The following is a 21,496-nucleotide window of genomic DNA, read 5'->3' as shown; positions in this document are numbered from 1 at the left end:
TGCAATACTGTGATGGACTATTTTTATTATTTCAGTGGGGACCTCATCCCACCCCGCAGATTTTGAATTTTTTAGGGACATTATGATTTTGATGACATCTGAGATGGAAACATGAGAAAACTTAAAACATGTGCAGTTCCTATCTGTCATATTGGGCTTTGTATTTGGTGGTGAACAGTCACCAAATTTGTTACAATTTATGAAAAAGTCATTGAATGATTCACAAATGGCACTGGGTTCTGTAACAGCTCTACCATTTATCACTATTTTAGAAGGGCATTTTCTCTCTGCCTCACTGCCAACTTCACTTCTTATAACAGACCAAACAGCTTTTGATTTGTTTTTTGCATTTGAAATGAAGTCGTTATTTGCAGTACGTTTTGCTAGTTTAACTATTTTGTCAAATGTTTTTTTGTATGTGCTTACATACTTAAGAAATTGAGGGCTTCGATTTACTTTTGCCTCCATATGCAGTTTCCTCTTAGTAGCACTAGACACTCTAATTCCTTTTGTTACCCAGGATCTACTTTTTTGGGACCTGGTCCTCACTGTTACAAAAGGGAAGCATTCATTGAATACACCCAAGAATTCAGTTTAGAAGTTATTGTAATTGTCACTTGTGGAAGTGTGTTTGCTGACTGTCCACTTGGTTTGGCTTAGTTTTTTGCAAAATACTTCCACATTTTCTTGACTGAAATTCCTACATCTTTTTGTTGTGCAGACTGAATTTTGCTTCGGTAGTGATACAAATAGTGCTTTATGGTCTGATACTCCTAAATCTAGAAGAAATTTTTCTTTTACATAATAATTATAACTACTTACAATATTGTCAATACATGTTGCAGAGCTTGCTGTAATTCTTGTATACTGATCGAAATTGAGATTTAGCCCATTTGTGGCTACCAGGTTCTTTAAGTGTGAAGAAAATTTGTCATCAGTCCTTACATCTATGTTGAAGTCAGCACATATAACCACTTTCTTGTACAGTTTCTCACATTTTAATTTATGTAGCAATGTATCAAACTTATCTAAAAATACAGAGCTTATATGGTACCCAGGGGTGCGATATATGCTGATAATTAGTGTGTTATACTCTTTAAGTTCTATACAACAACTTTCAAATGTGCGTTCTTCATTCAGATGGCTAAAATTCTGTCTGATATCATAGTCTACCGTGGAATGAACTAATATGCAAGAGCCTCCGTACCCATTGGTCCTACAAAAGCTGGTAGCCAGTTTATAACCTGTAAGTTCATTTAGGAGACTGATATTTTCAGATTTTAGCCAATGTTCATTAAGGCATATTACCTTCACAGATTGTTTCACACTTTCTAGCAAAATTTCTATATCATAAAGCTTCCTGATCATTTCTTCAGACAGACCTCTTATGTTCAAGTACATAACGAAATTACTACTGCATATATTATTAGGTAGAGGGTCTTTAAAACTAATTTGACTATAAAGTAACGGAACGTCCACCTGAGTGTTGACTACTTGTTCTGGATTCGTTGTATTGGGCCAAATTCGGATAGAACTGGCCCCTTCATCAGTTTCCCTGTGTGTGAGCATCTGGATGATGAGTAGGTACAGTTTTCTTGACGATAATTTCAGTCTTTGCTGTATGTTCTGAGGCTGGTTCTGGCACCTTCTCATCTTCTGGACGTGATGTTCCTGTTTGAGCTGGCACTGTGGCTGAGATTTTGAAATTGTTTTCTCGTTTATCCATTTCCTTGGTCGAAACTGGTTGCACAGCAGTTGCTTTTCTTGCAACGTCGTCGTCTTTTTGTATTAATTTCGCTATCATTTTGCCAACGTATGACTTTCCAGCGTTATTATAATGTAGTCCATGTTTCGTAAACAAATCTCTTGCATCTGGAAGATCAAGAAATGTTACATTTTGTTGGGACTTGCATATTTTGTAGAATTGTCTGTTTACTTTTGCAAGCTCCAGATTTACGATGGAATTGTCTTGCAGGTCGTATCTGTGAGGCAAACTAGTAACTATGATGTTCGGAACTTTCAGATCAAGTAATGTAGTTTTTAAACACTGGGTCGCATGTTTACTCTCATTTCTGTATACATCATTACTTCCACCCACGATTATGACGGCATCATTCTTAGATAGCTCATTAAGTGAGTTGCTGCTCTTAATTATCTCAGTCAAAGGTGCACTGGGTTTCGTCACACCTGTTGCCGTGAATAACGTACTGTACTCATTTATTTTTTCGGCAATTTTCTTGGCGTGGCTATCACCAAGTACAACAACTCGTCGTTTGAGGTTTACTGGTTTATTTTTCGTATTAGATGTTTTCTTGGCTGCGCACTCGATTGGAAGTTCCGTCACTGATTTTTGTTCGTCATTGTTCTTTGTCTTATCACAGTCTTCGTCTAGTGTTGCGAATTTATTTGCTAGCGGTATCGCCGGAACTGTACTCACTGTCTGTTTGTTTGTTTTTTTCGGCAAACGCCACGTTTTTTGCGCAGAACGACGGTTAACAACACTGTCTTGTGCTAGACGATGATCTCGCTCTATCTCTTTGTATTTCGTTTCCAGTTCTTGACATTTCTGCCGAAGTTCTTCATATTTCGTATTTATAGTCATTAAATCCTCTGTAAGAACACTTATTATTTTTCTTTTGATTTTATCGTGTCCATTGCCTCGTTTTTCGTGAGACTCACAACGCACTGACGGCATGTCCAGTCATGTTCGTCTTTTATATATTTTAGATTCACTTTAACACATTTGTCGTGATACCACGACCTGCACCGGATGCATAGTATACCTCTCTTTACCTTTTTTACGCAGATTTTACACACGTCACTATCACTTTTTAAGGAAACTGAGACTTCGTTACAGAACAAAGTTTCATTCGGCGCCATCTTAAAGATGTCGGTCGATCACGATACACTTGCGACTTCAGGTAACCCCAAAGCCAATAACCGCACGGACTGAGGTCTGGGGACCTGGGAGGCCAAGCATGACGAAAGTGGCGGCTGAGCACATGTTCATCACCAAACGACGCGCGCAAGAGATCTTTCACGCGTCTAGCAACACATTTTTTTTTGGTTCTAATAAACCCCATGTCATTCCAAACATGTGTGTCAATTTTTACCTCTCTATCTACATTATTCCGTGGTTTATTAAGTTTTCAAATTTATACTGACTTTTTGATCACCCGGAACATCAAAGATATTTGTGACTCGAAAAAATACAGGAATAAAGGTGTGTTTCATTTGATTAAAGCACCTATGCCGTGGTTTCAGGCTGGCTCTCCCATTTCGTTCGATGTTGGATTGGAGAGCTTCTGAAATGCTGTTGGAGTTTAGGGGGAATACTAAGTGGGCGGGGGCGTGAATGGAAATGGGAGGCGTGCTAGGGTAGCCCGGACAGACGTGCAAAGCCGCTGTGTCAGGGTAGCGTAGTGGTTAGCGCATCTGCGTACTGAGCTGGGGACCTAGGTTCGAGTTCCAGCCTCGGTACAAAGTTTCAGTTCATGGTGTGGGTTCCTGTAGTCATGTCCTAGTTCATGAACCACGGGCAACGTATGAGTGGCCAAGTAAGTGGTCCCGACAGTCAGGATACCAGTTACTTTGGAATAAGGCTGGGCATCTCGGACATATTCTGAGTCGTGGTCACCTTTGTGCTCATACGGCAAAGACTAACAAATCCACCGGTTAGTCCCTCAGCCGTTAGGGGTAAAACCCAATGGAACTCGGGGGAAGTAAGGCTAGCAACCTGCTTCCCTGGTACTTGAAATATGATGCTGGCAACAATCAGAGCAAAATGCCTCGAACCTTTGGAGGTGACGGAGTCCCACCTCTAACTGACAAACCAGGGACTCCTAAGATACGACTTGGCAAACAAATGGTAATGAGATGGGGAGCTATTAATATCAATGGGGGCTACTCTGGGAAGAAGGTAGAGCTGGCAGAGGCTGCAAGTAAGATGGGGCTGGACGTTTTAGCTGTTAGTGACATTCGGGTAAGGAGTGAGAAAGAAGAGGAAGTGGGAGAATACAAGGTCTACCTGTCAGGAGTCAAAGCAGGAATAGCACAATGGGGTGTAGGGCTTTACATCAGGAAAGAAATGGAACCCAGCGTAGTTGCAATAAGGTATGTAAACGAACGACTGATGTGGATAGATTTGACAGTGTCTAGCAAGAAAATTAGGATTGTGTCAGTATATTCGCATTGTGAAGGGACAGATCAAGATAAGATGGATAGTTTTTATGAGGCACTCAGTGATGTAGTTGTTAGAGTAAAGGACAAGGACAGTGTTCTGCACATGGGTGATTTTAACGCCAGGATTGGAAATCGAACAGAAGGGTATGAAAAGGTTATGGGTAAATTTGGAGAGGATATGGAGGCCAACAGGAACGGGAAACAACTCTTGGATTTCTGTGCCAGTATGGGCTTAGTAATCACAAACTCCTTTTTTAAACATAAGAACATTCACCGGTATACTTGGGAACGCAGGGGAACCAGATCTGTCATTGACTATATAATAACAGATCAGGAATTCAGCAAGGCTGTGAGGGACACACGTGTATTCAGGGGATTCTTTGATGACACTGTTCATTACTTAATCTGCAGTGAAATTGGGACTGTGAGGCCGAAAGTGCAGGAGGTCAGGTCCATATGTAGGAGGATAAGAGTGGAGAAACTTCAGGATAAGGAAATCAGGCACAAGTACATAACAGCGATCTCAGAAAGGTACCAGTTAGTTGAATGTAGTCAATTACAGTCATTGGAAAAGGGATGGACAAGGTACAGGGACACAGTACTAGAAGTGGCTAAAGAATGTCTTGGAACAGTAGTGTGTAAAAGTAGGATGAAGCAAACAGCTTGGTGGAATGATACAGTCAAGGCAGCCCGTAAAGGAAAAAGAAGGCGTATCAAAAATGGCTACATACCAGAACCCAGGTAGACAGAGAAAGTTATGTTGAAGAAAGAAACAAAGCCAAACAGATAATTGCAGCATCCAAGAAGAAATCGTGGGAAGACTTTGGAAACAGGTTGGAGACTATGGGTCAAGCTGCTGGAAAACCATTCTGGAGTGTAATTAGCAGTCTTCGAAAGGTAGGTAAGAAGGAAATGACAAGTATTTTGGACAGGTCAGGAAAACTGCTGGTGAATCCTGTGGATGCCTTGGGCAGATGGAGGGAATATTTTGAAGAGTTGCTCAATGTAGGTGAAAATGCGATCAGTAATGTTTCAGATTTCGAGGTAGAATGGGATAGGAATGATGATGGAAATAGGATCACATGTAAGGAAGTGGAAAAAATGGTCAATAGATTGCAGTGCAATAAAGCGGCTGGAGTGGATGAAATTAAGTCGGAACTCATCAAATACAGTGGAATGTCAGGTCTTAAATGGCTACACAGGATAATTGAAATGGCCTGGGAGTCGGGACAGGTTCCATCAGACTGGACAAATGCAGAAATCACACCAATCTTTAAACATGGTAACAGAAAAGATTGTAACTACAGAGGTATCTCTTTAATCAGCGTTGTGGGTAAAATTTTCTCAGGTATTGTTGAAAGGAAAGTGTGAGTATTAGTTGAGGACCAATTGGATGAAAATCAGTGTGGGTTTAGGCCTCTTAGAGGTTGTCAGGACCAGATCTTTAGCTTACGGCAAATAATGGAGAAGTGTTATGAGTGGAACAGGGAATTGTATCTATGCTTTATAGATCTAGAAAAGGCATATGACCGGGTTCCTAGGAGGAAGTTATTGTCTGTTCTACAAGATTATGGAATAGGAGGCAAACTTTTGCAAGCAATTAAAGGTCTTTACATGGATAGTCAGGCAGCAGTTAGAGTTGACGGTAAATTGAGTTCATGGTTCAGAGTAGTTTCAGGGGTAAGACAAGGCTGCAACCTGTCTCCACTGTTGTTCATATTATTTATGGATCATATGTTGAAAACAATAGACTGGATGGGTGAGATTAAGATATGTGAACACAAAATAAGCAGTCTTGCATATGCGGATGACTTAGTTGTGACGGCAGATTCGATTGAAAGTTTGCAAAGTAATATTTCAGAGCTAGATCAGAAATGTAAGGACTATGGTATGAAGATTAGCATCTCCAAAACGAAAGTAATGTCAGTGGGAAAGAAATATAAACGGATTGAGTGCCAAATAGGAGGAACAAAGTTAGAACAGGTGGACGGTTTCAAGTACTTAGGATGCATATTCTCACAGGATGGCAACATAGTGAAAGAACTGGAAGCGAGGTGTAGCAAAGCTAATGCAGTGAGCGCTCAGCTACGATCTACTCTCTTCTGCAAGAAGGAAGTCAGTACCAAGACTAAGTTATCTGTGCACCGTTCAATCTTTCGACCAACTTTGTTGTACGGGAGCGAAAGCTGGGTGGATTCAGGTTACCTTATGAACAAGGTTGAGGTTACGGATATGAAAGTAGCTAGGATGATTGCAGATACTAGTAGATGGGAACAATGGCAGGAGGGTGTCCACAATGACGAAATCAAAGAAAAACTGGGAGTGAATATAGATGTAGCAGTCAGGGCGAACAGGCTTAGATGGTGGGATCATGTTACACGCATGGGAGAAGCAAGGTTACCCAAGGGACTCATGGATTCAGCAGTAGAGGGTAGGAGGAGTCGGGGCAGACCGAGGAGAAGGTACCTGGATTCGGTTAAGATTGATTTTGAAGTAATCGGTTTAGCGTCAGAAGAGGCACCAATGTTAGCACTGAATAGGGGATCATGGAGGAACTGTTTAAGGGGGGCTATGCTCCAGACTGAACGCTGAAAAGCATAATCAATCTTAAATGATGATGATGATGATGACTTGAGTCTGCATACATACACCTTTGTCTAAAATGTTACCATGTATGGGACTCCAACCTAGGACATTCTTATGGCAGGTAAGCTCTTAACATAGAGCCACCTTGCCGATTAAATAGATGCATTTGCAACGCTCTGAAAACTTCAAAGTCGATTTTCTTGAGAATTTTTAAGAGTTTCATAGAAGTGCTTTGACAAACTGATATTTGAGTTCTGAACTTCACCTAGCACAAATACAGAAAAACACAAAAATCCGATTGTTGTGTGGTGTCCTTGTCCGCCCCGCAGATACACAGAGCAGCCCACCAAATACCTGCACTTGTGCAACTCCAGTCGGTGACCTAAGTTTAGTGATCGATCAGCGTACAAGCAATGGTACGTGGCCCTGAGAAGGCATAGCCTGAGAGTACCGAGTGTTACCTGTTGCAGCGGACCCCCTGGCTCGCATCGAGCGGCCCACGCCGTCGTCTGCCATCGTGCGCTGGTCGCCCACCAAGGAGGAGCAGCGGCAGCGGGGCGAGGAGGGCGTCTCCGGCCAGCTGGTGGTGCGCTACGACGTGGACCGCGACGCCAGCCCCAACCAGATACTCGTGAGTCGCCACTTTGCTTGCTCACAGTGCTAAGCCCTATTTGTCCCATACCAGGTTCAAACGGTTCAAATGGCTCTGAGCGCTATGGGAATTAACATCTGAGGTCACCAGTCCCCTAGACTTATAACTACTTAAACCTAACTAACCTAGGAACATAAAACACATCCATGCCCGAGGCAGGAGTCGAACCTGTGACCGTAGCAGCATCGCGGTTACGGACTGATCCACCTAGAACCGCTCCCCATACCAGGCTAACAGGTCCAGGGGGAAGAAATCACGCCCACGAGGAATGTGCCGCAGCTCGAAAGTCTGAACTAAACAACGTCCGAACAGGCCCTGGAAGACCGAGGGGAACCGACCGGCCGCCGTGTCATCCTCAGCCCAAAAGCGTTACTGGATGCTGATATAGAATGGCATGTGGTCAGCACACCGCTCTCCCGGCCGTAGGTCAGTTTACGAGACCGGAACCGCTACCTCTCAATCAAGTTGCTCCTCAGTTTGCCTCACAAGGGCTGAGTGCACCCTGCTTGCCCACAGCGCTCGGCAGACCAGATGCTCACCCATCCAAGTGCTAGCCCAGCCCGGCAGCGCTAACCTCGATGATCTGATGGGAACCGGTGTTACCACTGCGGCAAGGCCGTTGCCACAGCTCCAAAGGTTAGATCCGGTTAAAATTGATTTCACCTATAAAGCTCTTCATTCGCGTTCAAATAGGTCAAATGGCTCTGAGCACTATGGGACTTAACATTTGAGGTCATCAGTCCCCTAGACTTAGAACTATTTAAACCTAAGTAACCTAAGGACATCATACACATCCATGCCCGAGGCAGGATTCGAACCTGCGACCGTAGCAGCACCGCGATTCCGGACTGAACCGCCTAGAACCACTCGGCCACCGCGGCCGGCTTCATTCGTTTTCAATCAATGTTTGAAAATTAATGAACCTAAGGTAAACAGTGACATTGTATTGTATTGTATGTTAACCGTTGACCTAGAAACAACGGAGAGGCTCCGTCCCCGCTGCAGCCGCAGTGGTCCACAACCCCACGACGACTACCGCAGTCCACTTCACCCTTCCGCCGCCCCACACCGAACCCTGGGTTATCGTGCGGTTCCGCCCCCGGTGGACCCCCCCCCCCCACCCTCCAGGGAACGTCTCACACCAGACGAGTGTAACCCCTACGTTTGCGTGGTAGAGTAATGGTGGTGTACGCGTACGTGGAGAACTTGTTTGCGCAGCAGTCGCCGACATATTGTAACTGAGGCGGAATAAGGGGAACCAGCCCGCATTCCCCTAGGCAGATGAAAAACGGCCTAAAAGCCATCCACAGACTGGCCAGTTCACCGGACCTCGACACAAATCCGCTGGGCGCATTCGTGCCGGGGACCAGGCGCTCCTTCCCGCCCAGAAAGCCGTGCGTTAGACCGCACGGCCAACAAACAGTATCATACAATCATGCAACAGACAGTATGACCATATGATTTTCAAGAGCCATAAGTTGGTTTTTATTCAGCAAAAAAGCTTGCTTGAAACAATGTATGATTCCACATGGAGTATTAACAGAGTTATATTTCCGAAAATACAAATTGTTTTCGTGTGGTAACTTCTTCACTTACTTGTCATCAAAGTGCAAACACGAAATTTCAATGAAAAAGATAGCTGTCGACACTGCAAGGTGGGTTCACCAATAATTCCAAGTATTGCTCTTGTCAAATGTGCATATGGTTCGCTTCCACAGGGTTTTTAATTACTTCATTCTAATTTTTTTGGACTTTCTCCTGTATCTTCATGGGGTAGACAAGTTAATTACTGTATTTGGCCTTCTTAGTGGTAGTATAGGTTAGCCGGATTTCCTTCACATCTCCCTGTAGTGTCGGTAGCTGGACCGACACCGTGAAGTGAATTGCTGAAAAAGAAAGCTATAGACTAACGCTGTGGCCGATAGTGCACGCACGGCAATAAGCATACGGGCGTGAAGTCTGGAACATAAAAACTTATGAATGAATAAGAAGAAAAGTATGTAGATGCTTTTTACTTAACTTTTATTGATTCCTCGGAATACATCTCTCTTGAATACTCGTAAGCTATAGGCACTGATACAAATGGCTCCTTGCTAGTTCGTAGCCATTAACTTAGCTGATGGCTATTCTGTCTCTCGGCTAATGAGAGAGAAAGGCTTCGTACAACTGGGCGATAGCTAGGTTCGCGTACAACTGGGCGGTAGCTTGGTTCTCGTACAACTGGGGCCGAGTCCACTCTCGTATCACGAGACCTGCCTTGGTGGTGGCGCTAGGTCTGCGATCACAGTGGCGACACGCGGGTCCGACATGTACTACATGGACCGCGGCCGATTTAAACTACCACCTAGCAAGTGTGGTGTCTGGCGGTGACACCACATTCCTCCCCCGCAAATCGGCGAACGGTCGTGTAATAAGGCTTCCGCCCGCCGTGGGGAGGACCACATGTTGACGTATGCGATGAGGTGGGGAGCCTAACAACAGGCGAGGCTGTGCCACCCGCACCCGGCCATCCGGTCCGAGGGGAGCTAGGAAACGCCTGCAAAACTAGTCCAGGGTGCACGTCAACATGCGGTGTATGCGCCCGTAAAGAAACATGAGGGGCCGAAGTGTCGACCTCCATTGCGTCGGGGTAGCCGACGCGCGATGACGTCACGTGGTCAGGAGCGGGCGGGAGTTCCATGGCGGCGGACAGCTGGTCACGGGAAGCGATCGGCGGCGCGTGACCCTGGGAGGCGCTTGGCGGCTGCAACGAAGCGTCGAATGCGGTCGGCGGCGGCGGCGGCTGCTGCTGCTGCTGCGGCGGCGGCGGCGCGTCGCCATGGGGCAAAATGGAAGGCATCGTCGGTAACACCTGGGGATGAGGCGAGCCAGTAGATGGGTCCCCAGGGCGCTGACCGGACGGCACCGTCGCTGAAAGCAGACGGGGAGCGGCAGAACCCGAGCGACGACAGAGGCGCAGCTGATTGAGATGCCGACGCACCTCACCAGAGGCCCCCAAAACCAAATACATCGCGCGGCCGAGGCAGCGAAGAATGCGCCCTGCGAGCCAACGCCGTGAACCTCTATAGTTGCGATAAAATACAACGTCGCCTGGAGCAAAAGCAGGAGTTTGCCGCTGCGCAGGAAACTGATGCGGCGGATGCAGCAAAGACATCAAGGTGCGATGAGGACGACCGTGGAGCAACTCAGCCGGCGAGCGACCATCGCGGGGCTGAGAGCGATACGAAGACAAAAAGAGCAACAATGCGTCCTCCCGAGAATGCGACTCTTTCAATTTCAACATCTGTGACTTGAAAGTCCGGACCAAACGTTCAGCGGCACCGTTGGACTGAGGCGAAAACGGCGCGGATGTCAGATGTTGAATACCATTGGCCTGGCAGAATGACTGAAATTCTGCGGACATGAATTGTGGGCCATTGTCGGAAACAATAGTCTGCGGAAGACCTTCAATGCAAAAGATAGCAGACAACGCTTGGATGGTGGCGGAGGACGTCGTGGAAGACATCCGGACAACAAAAGGAAAATTACTGAAAGCGTCGACCAGAACCAACCATCGAGCATTCCAGAATGGACCAGCAAAATCAATGTGCAAGCGTTGCCAAGGGGAAGTGGCTTTTGGCCATGCAAAGACTTTCCGCGGCGGTGCGGATTGTTGTTCGGCACACGCCGGGCACGAAGAACACATATTCGTAATCGCAGCATCGATTCCGAACCAAGTACAGTGCTGACGAGCAAGTTGTTTCGTTCGCACTATACCCCAATGTCCTTGGTGAAGAAGCCGTAAAACAGAGGACTGTAACGAACGTGGGACCACGACTCTGGACTGATCATTATCAGAACGCAACAACAAAACACCACGTCGAACAAAAAGTCTCTCCTTGTGAGCAAAAAATCGGCGAACCAACGGATCCTCGATCCGAGACTTTGACAAAGGCCATTGCGTAGCAACAAAACGTAAAACAGTAGCAAGGACAGGGTCAGCAGCTGTGGCTGTAGCGACACGACGAAAATCAATCGGAAACGATTCGACCACTTCATCGGTTTCCGAATCAATGAACATGCAAGCAAGTTCGGAAGAATCGAATGCTTTATCCTCAGCAACAGGCAAACGGGACAACGCATCGGCGTTTCCGTGCTTAGCAGTGGACCGATACATGATATCGTAGCGGTACTGCGAGAGGAAAAGAGACCAGCGAATGAATTTCTGCGCTGTACGTGGAGGTACAGGCTTGGTCGGATGAAAAAGCGACGTCAAAGGTTTGTGGTCTGTGATGATGGTAAAGTGACGACCATACAAGAAATCATGGAACTTAGTAACACCAAACACGAGAGCCAAAGCTTCTTTCTCTATCTGTGAATAATTTCTTTGCGCAGACGAGAGCAATTTGGACGCAAAGGCAATAGGGCGATCATGTGAGCCAACTTTGTGCGCAAGCACAGCACCGATCCCGAAATCCGATGCATCTACCATCAACAAAAGGGGTTTCTGGGGATCGAAAGGCGTAAGGCAAGTATTAGAAAGCAACGCCGATTTCAACTGGCGAAAGGCGCGTTCACATTCCGGCGTCCAGACGAACGGAACACCTTTACGGCGTAAGCGATGAAGCGGAGCTGAAATGGAAGAGGCATTGCGCACATATTTATGATAATAGTTAATTTTACCCAACACACTCTGTAGCTGTTTCAGATTTTGAGGGGACGGCAAGTCTTGTATGGCACGGAGGTGCTCTGGACTCGGATGTATGCCTTGGGCATTAATGACATGTCCCAGGTATGGTAAGTCACGAGCAAAAAACACACATTTGTCCTTCCTCAAGCGAAGACCATTTTGCCGCAAGACCTGAAATAATGTTCGTAAATTCGCAAGATGATCTTCTTCTGTCTGTCCGGAGATCACTATATCGTCCAGATAGTTTGCTGCAGTAGGGACCGACGCACAAATAGTTTGTAAATATTGCTGAAACAAGGCAGGGGCGGATGCACACCCGAAAGGCAGTCTTTTGAAGCGGTACAATCCAAGATGCGTGTTAACCACCAATACGCGCTGGGATTCGTCGTCCACCGGTATTTGCAAGTACGCATCGGCTAGGTCCAACTTTGAAAAATATTTTCCCGGGCACAGTTTAGCAAAAAGATCTTCCGGGCGGGGCAAAGGAAAAGTAGCAGTCACGAGCTGTGGATTCACTGTGGCCTTGAAGTCCACGCAAAGTCTCAATTTTCCGGAAGGTTTTGGCAAAATTACTAAGGGTGAGGCCCAGAGAGAAGCTTGCACACGTTCAATTACACCCTGCGATTCGAGATCGTGTAACGTTCTTGCGACCTCATCACGCAATGCGTGGGGAACATTGCGCGCCCTGAAAAATTTCGGTTGCGCGTTTACCTTCAGTTCTAAATGTGCTTCATAGTTTTTAGCGCAACCTAAGCCCGGTGCAAAAATGTCTGCAAATTCGTCACACAGCCGAGAAACACTGTCTGTAGGCACAGTCTGATTCACAGATAGGACCTGATTTACAATAGACATGTACAAAGGCACAGTCCCTAGTAATTCCTTGCAATGTTGCTACCCACTCCCTATTAGTTTGACCGGCCGTACGTTTTGTACGAAAAAACGTATACCGTTTTGCAACCACATTAACTGTTTCTTTGAAATAGGCATCTAAGGCAGACAAAATTTCCTCGTAGGACAGAGTTGCTACGTCGCGTCGGGGAAACAATTTCACTATCACACGGTATGTGGACACACCGACACAAGAAAGCAAAAACGGCTGCCGCTCATTACCTTGAATTCTGTAGGCAGCAAGGTGGAAGGCGAACTGACGAGACCACTCTTGCCAGGTCTCGTGGTTCGGGTCGTAGTGCCTAAAAGGCGGTGCAACGGCAGGTTGTGGCTGCGGTAGCGGTGAAGCGGCTGCGGCCGCATCGGTGTGCAGCGCACGTTGACCCTGGACGAGCTGTCCAAGGGCATCCCATCCTCGTCGCCAATAATTGTAGTGTCGGTAGCTGGACCGACACCGTGAAGTGGATTGCTGAAAAAGAAAGCTATAGACTAACGCTGTGGCCGATAGTGCACGCACGGCAATAAGCATACGGGCGTGAAGTCTGGAACATAAAAACTTATGAATGAATAAGAAGAAAAGTATGTAGATGCTTTTTACTTAACTTTTATTGATTCCTCGGAATACATCTCTCTTGAATACTCGTAAGCTATAGGCACTGATACAAATGGCTCCTTGCTAGTTCGTAGCCATTAACTTAGCTGATGGCTATTCTGTCTCTCGGCTAATGAGAGAGAAAGGCTTCGTACAACTGGGCGATAGCTAGGTTCGCGTACAACTGGGCGGTAGCTTGGTTCTCGTACAACTGGGGCCGAGTCCACTCTCGTATTACGAGACCTGCCTTGGTGGTGGCGCTAGGTCTGCGATCACAGTGGCGACACGCGGGTCCGACATGTACTACATGGACCGCGGCCGATTTAAACTACCACCTAGCAAGTGTGGTGTCTGGCGGTGACACCACACTCCCCAGGACAGAATTTGTGTACCCCGACTGTCTTCTTCTACTGTTATCCCACTTGAAAGTGTGCGAACGTTTTCTAAACGTTTTTGAATCATCTAACTGAGGCGCGAAATGGGTACCAGCCCGGTATTCACCCAGTCAGAGATGGGAGATGTGTACGGGCGAATACGTTTGGAACTGTTGAGCAGTGACTGTCCACATAAACCAAGGTCTACCAACAGTATCTTATCTTCAATCAATCAACGATAATTGTTGCGTACGTGCCTCCATAGCAGGCGCCTCAATCATTCACCTATGCTGACTGCGCTTCGTTGACGACGGAAACTGGAATTTGCACACCTGTACCGCAACAGGATGTGCAGTGAGCGACGAAAGGTGGCCCTTCAGATGAATCACGCTTTACGCTCCACAAACGTGAAATATCTTAAACAAAACACACCGAAACAATCGTTGGAAGGGTTCAAACCGGTGGTGGGATCGTTGTGGACTGGGGAATGTTTTTGCGGCGTTCCCTGGCTGATCTCGTCGTTCTAGAAAGCACAATGGGTCAACACAAATATGTTTCTGTCTCTAGGGACCATGTCAACCCCTATATGCAGTTTTTTTGTCTCAGACGATAGCATCTACCATCAGTATGTAGTATCCTCGTCGCCACCACTGAAGCGTCTTGTACCATGGAAGCAATGGCGACGATGAAACTTTCTGGCAGATTAAAACAGTGTGCCCGACCGAGACTCGAACTCGTGACCTTTGCCTTTCGCGGGCAAGTGCTCTACCATCTGAGCTACCGAAGCACGACTCACAGCCGGTACTCACAGCTTTACTTCTGCCAGTATCTCGTCTCCTACCTTCCAAACTTTACAGAAGCTCTCCTGCGAACCTTGCAGAACTAGCACTCCTGAAAGAAAGGAGACTGCGGAGACATGGCTTAGCCACAGCCTGGGGGACGTTTCCAGAATGAGATTTTCACTCTGCAGCGGAGTGTGCGCTGATATGAAACTTCCTGGCAGATTAAAACTGTGCCGGGCACACAGTTTTAATCTGCCAGGAAGTTTCATATCAGCGCACACTCCTCTGCAAAGTGGAAGTCTCATTCTTAATGGAGAGGATGTTATTGGTAGTTGGTATCTTCTCTCCAAAACACAATTGCACTTGTGGAGTAACATGTTTTTTATTTACATGAACTATAAGTTTTCATGTAACTGGAATGGAGTCCATGTGTTGTGGTACAAGCCAAACTGGAGTGCGAATTAGTGCGTCAGTGACGAGTGACTGCATGATTGTAACCCTCCGGCTTGCGGCGGCCTAAATGATTGCAGTCGAGAAAGCGTTGGTGGCCTGTTGCTTGCGAGTCTGTCTTTGGCCTCTCTCGTGGTAGGCGCAATTGCTCCTGCGCCTACTATCGATCTTCTTGCTACATCTTTGACGATCGGTGTGCTGGCGACAGCTTATGTAGGCACATTCCTCCCCTCTGAAATGTCGCACCGTGGAGGAGGGCGTACTCCAGACCGTGCCCCGCCATCTGGCTTGCAAGGCAAATGGAAAATCCTCCTGTAAACTGCTGCCAGGGCACACGACCAGGCCTGAGGACGTGTCCTGGGGTGATGACGGCAACAGCGACGGAAGGTCCAAATCCATCGGGTCGGCTAACTGGGATGGAGGAGCGATTGCACATTGTCCATCCACTCCTCCTGGTGTGCCTGGTGGCACCAGAAGGCGGCTGCGAAGGCCGCGCGGTCCAGTAAGGCCATGAATCTGTTGGAAGAAAAGAAGCAGAATTAAAGAGCAACTGACACGCACGAATTTAGTTCTGGTGTCGGCGCTGCAAACCATCGGAACCTGCAATCAAGTACTGGCCATTAAAATTGCTACACCACGAAGAAATGCAGATGATAAACGGGTATTCATTGGACAAATATATTATACTAGAACTGATATGTGATTACATTTTCACGCAATTTGGGTGCATAGATACTGAGAAATCAGTGCCCAGAACAACCACCTCTGGCCCTAATAACGGCCTTGATACGCCTGGACATTGAGTGAAATAGAGCTTGGATGGCGTGTACAGGTACAGCTGCCCATGCAGCTTCAACACGATACCACAGTTCATCAAGAGTAGTGACTGGCGTATTGTGACGAACCAGTTGCTCTGCCACCATTGACCAGACGTTTTCAATTGGTGAGAGATCAGGAGAATGTGCTGGCCAGGGTAGTAGTTGAACATTTTCTGTATCCAGAAGGGCCCATACAGGACCTGCAACACGCGGTCGTGCATTATCCTGTTGAAATGTCGGGTTTCACAGGAATCGAATGAAGGGTAGAGCCACGGTTCGTAACACATCTGAAATGTAACGTCCACTGTTCAAAGTGCCGTCAATGCGAACAAGAGGTGACCGAGACGTGTAACCAATGGCACCCCACACCATCACGCCGGGTGATACGCCAGTATGACGATGACGAATACACTCTTCCAATGTGCGTTCACCGCTATGTCGCAAACACGGATGCGACCATCATGGTGCTGTAAACAGAACCTGGATTCATCCGAAAAAATAACGTTTTGCCATTCGTGCACCCAGGTTTGTCGTTGAGTACACCATCGCAGGCGCTCCTGTCTGTGATGCAGCGTCATGGGTAACCGCAGCCATGGTCTCCGAGCTGATAGTCCATGCTGCTGCAAACGTCGTCGAACTGTTCGTGCAGATGGTTGTTGTCTTGCAAACGTCCCCATCTGTTGACTCAGAGATCGACATGGCTGCACGATCCGTTACAGCCATGCGGATAAGATGCCTGCCATCTCGATTACTAGTAATACGAGGCCGTTGGATTCAGCATGGCGTTCCGCATTATCCTCCTGAACCCATCGATTCCATCGTCTGTTAATAATCATTGGACCTCGACCAACGCGAGCAGCAATGTCGCGATACGATAAACCGCAATCGTGATAGGCTACAATCCGACCTTTATGAAAGTCGGAAACGTGATGGTACGCATTTCTCCTCCTTACACGAGGCATCACAACAACGTTTCACCAGGCAACGCCGGTCAACTGCTGTTTGTGTATGAGAAATCGGTTGGAAACTTTCCTGATGTCAGCACGTTGTAGGTGTCGCCACCGTCGCCAACCTTGTGTGAATGCTCTGAAAAGCTAATCATTTGCATATCACAGCATCTTCTTCCTGTCTGTTAAATTTCTCGTCTGCAGCACGTCATCTTCGTGGTGTAGCAATTTTAATGGCCAGTAGTGTATATAAAAGAGCCAAAGCGTTCCCGGATCACGCCTCTTTCTCAGCACCCATGGTTGCCATAAACCCTGAAAACAACAAGATCACGCTGCACAAAGCGATATTTACTGACCATTGGTCGCGCCAGATGCTGCGATGGGTGTATCCATGCAGAAGATCCGCGGTGATCGACCGTTTCGTGGTTGAGGGAGCGACAAGAGGTGCGAAAGTGTTGCAGTGCCTGTTCCCGTGTGTGGATACTGCGAAACTTGGCCATCTGTTGCTTTAAAGTATTACGAAGCGTCCTGCTTCCCAATTGGACTGCGGCTGAAACGGAGCACTTGTTAGACGATGAATGCCATTTCGTTCACAAAACTGTTCAAAATCACATGAAGTGAACTGTTGTCCGTTGTCCGACACAAGTGCTTCTGGCTATCCTTCAATGCAAAATATGGAGGATAATGCTTGAATGGTGCTATGTGACGTGGTAGAAATCACAGGGACCGCAAATAGGAACCTGCTAAAAGAGTCTACCACTATGAGCTAACGACTGTTCTAAAATGCTCCTGCAAAGACATTGTGCACTCGTTGCCACGGCAATTGAATCTTAGGCCAAGCTGAGAATCTCTGTGGAGGAACCGACTGGTTTTCCGCGCATGCGCGACACTGTGACGTCACCTGTTCAATAGGGGCGTCCATGACCTGCCAAGTGCTCGCGCTAACTGTTTAGTGCGAACAACTTCCCAATGTCCTTGGTGGGCAATCGCAACACATCCTTTTACAACACTGTGGGAATAAGCACACGCGACTGTCCACTGCCATTTTGAATTAGAATCACACACTGTTGGATTGCAAAGTTAAGCCGACGTCCAAAATATCGGCGCACAACTAACTGAGTTCTGAATACTGTTTAATGAACGAGTCCAAGACGTGTCAATGTAATGCAGCAAAATCTGGGTCTAATTCAATGGCCTGTGCAATTCTTCTGTAGTGCAAGGGAAAAGATTCCAGCAATTTAGAGTCCTGCGCATCTATTTTGTAACAAGATGCAGCAGATGCATCAAACTCAGCCTGGGCCAATCGGAAGGCGAGATAGGGCGTCTGCATTCCCATACTTCGTCGTAGGTCTGTACACAAATTCATACTGATACTGCGAAAGCAACAAAGCCCAACGTTGCAAGTTCTGAGCTGTGCGTGTAGGAACCGGCTTTGATGGATAAAACAAGGACTGCAAAGGCTTGTGATCTGCGACCATACAAATAGTGATGGAATTTGATCACACCATACAGAATAGCAAGAGCGTCTTTAATTTGACAAGAATTGCACGCAGTTTGAGTTAACATCTTTGAGCCAAAAGCGATAGGTTCGTCTCTTGCACTAATTTTGTGCGAAAGCACAGCGCCAATTCCGTAGGAAGAAGCGTCGACTTGCAAAACTATCAACTTTCATTTATGTCACACAACTGCTGCTTGTTGTTTCTATTTTTGTTAGTGTACTTAATCTTAGCCAACGGGCTTACCGCAGTGGTAACACCGGTTCCCGTCAGATCACAGAAGTTAAGCGCTATTGGGCTGGGCTAGCACTTGGATGGGTAACCATCCTATCTGCTGAGCGCTGTTGGCAAGCTGGCTGCACTCAGCCCTTGTGAGGCAAACTGAGGAGCTACTTGATTGAGAAGTAGCGGCTCCGGTCTCAGAAACTGTCATACTGCCGGGAGAGCGGTGTGCTGACCACATGCCCCTCCATATCCGCATTCAGTGACTCCTGTGGGCTGAGGATGACACGGCGGTTAGTCGGTACCTTTGGGCCTTCATGGCCTGTGCGGGAGAAGCTTAGTTTTTTAGTTTAGTTTCATTTAATCTTAAGTATGCGACTTATGGACCTGGTGAGGGATAATCACAAATAGAAAGACACGGTACATAGGATTTTTGGAACCACTCACGGCACAGGTTTTTGGTTATAGATAAAACACAGTTGAAGGAATGACAATAACATGAAAACTTCAAGGATCTTTTAAGGCAATTTAATGGTATATAAGGCTATTAGTAAAAAACACACCATGGAGAAATACAATCATGTGATGCATCCCCGAAGTTAACACATATAACCTTCTGAGTTGAAATAATGAATATTTTTCACAGATCTGTACAAAAGTGTTAACTAAATATTGACACAAAGCATGAAATCAATGCTGTAACCTATAAAGCACCGCAGAGGAATTTAATACGTTAACAGATGGGTGATGTATCTTGAAATTCGTCAAGCAGCTGGGATTTAGTAAATAGTAAAGGGAGGTAATTACACAATTATTCATTACACTATGGACAAATTCACATACGCCACGTATTCAGTCAGAGAATATCTATCTATATGTTGATGAATAATTTGGAATGAAGAATGACGATCTGACACATATGAATGCGCAAGCAGAAACATGTGCAAATGTTAGCATAAAATTCGAGAGGGCCGTTCACCAGACCAACACAAAATTCGAGAGACTCTGTGAACGGAGTAAATATGTTTATCAGAACGTTTATTAGAGTATCATGTAAAAATCTGAAGTAAATCGGTCAAGAATGTTCGATGTTTTTGGAAACAATGTTTCCTCTCATTTCTCTTTTGCATATTACTACAGATGAAAAGTGCTATTTATCGCAAAATAATGGGGAATGTTCGGAATCACAGCGACAGTAAAACCTACAGTCATTGCAATGGCTTTGGGGGCCTACACAATTGATCGCCAGTCCAAATTTTAAGTGGGCCACCAACTTCCGTGAAGTATTTGTTGCTCTGGAGAAGGCGACAGTTGCAATATAGTTCACGAAATCTGTTTATGTTGGTATGTATGTAATGGAGCTATTAAATCTCCACATGTACCATTTTCATTATGAGTTTGAGAAAACTCATTTTGGAGATCCAAAGTTGCTTGATATAGACACAGACAGCTTCATTTACTGGGTGGAGAACTGTGATCCATACGAAGTGATCAGGTGTCAACTCAGTGCATTTGACATTTCTGAATATAACACAAATAGACCATTTGGTATAAAGGCAGCCAACAAGACTGAAATTGGCATACAAATGTTTATGATTCCTGAGGTAATTAAAAGCAGAATGAATGATTTGTGGTCGAGTGTCAAAATTCCGCTTGATATTAATTGACTGCAACTCTTCTATGATCAGGAAGACGCCTTCATCCATAAGGTTGCTTGGCAGTTGCTGAATACTCCCTCCACGATTTTTGGGACGTGAGGAAGACTATTTTTTCTTCGTCTAAGTTACACTGTGATCCTTTTGGATGTAGTTACATGTGTGGAATGATGCAAGAAGACGCTTTACCGTGAATGACGAGTCACTGAAGATAGATGGCACTTCTTCCAATTTTATTTTGTTGCGGTTTGCCTCTGAAGGAATACGATTACCGATCAATGATTTACAGCATCCTTTGCATGATTGTCCATCATTATAGGCAGGCATATCATTATGTGCGAGCAGCTTATGTATCCTGATGATACCCACACACCTTACCAAAAGAACGATTTGGCGATCACAAACGTAGCAAGATAGGTCAAGAAAGTGTCAAGGTCTGCCAAGAATTTTCTCACTCTTCTTTCAGGCAACTCTGCGAGCCTGGACAAACTTTTCCGTTGTCATTTCTTCTCACACACTTATCTGCCTTCATTGTTCCCGGAAGACCAGGCATTTTTGGTCGCCAGCCAAGCTTGTACAACTGATATGATGTTTGAGACATTCTGCAGTCGAATTACCATAAGAAGATTCCTGACAGCTAGCAGCCCTGTTACAAAGTTTCAGCTGTGAAGTGATAATGGCTGCACGATAAACGATAGGCTTCGATATAGCTGCGACAAAGCCGAGACATTACAAAGACGTTCACAAAATCGGTTTCCTAAAGTATTTTTACCCCGAAATGGCGGGAATTTTGTAGTTTGTTCGAAAGAACCATATTGACAGTCAAATATCATACAGGGTGACACACGGGAGACGGACGGTTTTGAACTGCGTAGTACTGAGGGCGCGGTGGTCGGAGGTGGTCGTGGTGAGGATAGTTCTGATCCACACAAGACGCCATTTCATTTACTCAGTCACTATGGAGCAGTGGGACTTACAACATCGAGTGTTTGTCTATGAAAGTTTCGTGAAAAGTGGTGAGTCTATTATTGCTACGCAGCGATTGTTTCGTGCATGGTTTAATGTCTGTCGACTTGGAGGTGTTCCGACCCGTAACACAATCCTCAGATGGGTGGAAAACTTCAGATCAACTGGAAACATACTGGATAAGAAGCATATTGGCCCGAGATTCAGAGTAACGACA

At 46.0% G+C, this 21,496-nt stretch overlaps 1 protein-coding gene across 4 annotated transcripts in view; it reads left to right on the top strand.

Moving 5' to 3' along the window:
* LOC124785945 (inter-alpha-trypsin inhibitor heavy chain H4-like) overlaps positions 1–21,496 on the top strand; it is a 213,198-nt gene that overhangs the window by 48,755 nt on the left and 142,947 nt on the right. For all 4 annotated transcript variants that reach the window (XM_047254225.1, XM_047254223.1, XM_047254224.1 and 1 more), the window contains exon 6: positions 7,239–7,399. In XM_047254225.1, coding sequence (XP_047110181.1) covers positions 7,239–7,399 — 161 coding nt within the window. The remainder of the gene's footprint in view (positions 1–7,238; positions 7,400–21,496) is intronic.

The sequence above is a fragment of the Schistocerca piceifrons genome, chromosome 1 (assembly GCF_021461385.2).
Source record: "Schistocerca piceifrons isolate TAMUIC-IGC-003096 chromosome 1, iqSchPice1.1, whole genome shotgun sequence".
NCBI classification, from domain to species: Eukaryota; Metazoa; Arthropoda; class Insecta; order Orthoptera; family Acrididae; genus Schistocerca; species Schistocerca piceifrons.
This window is presented reverse-complemented; position numbering and strand designations above follow the sequence as displayed.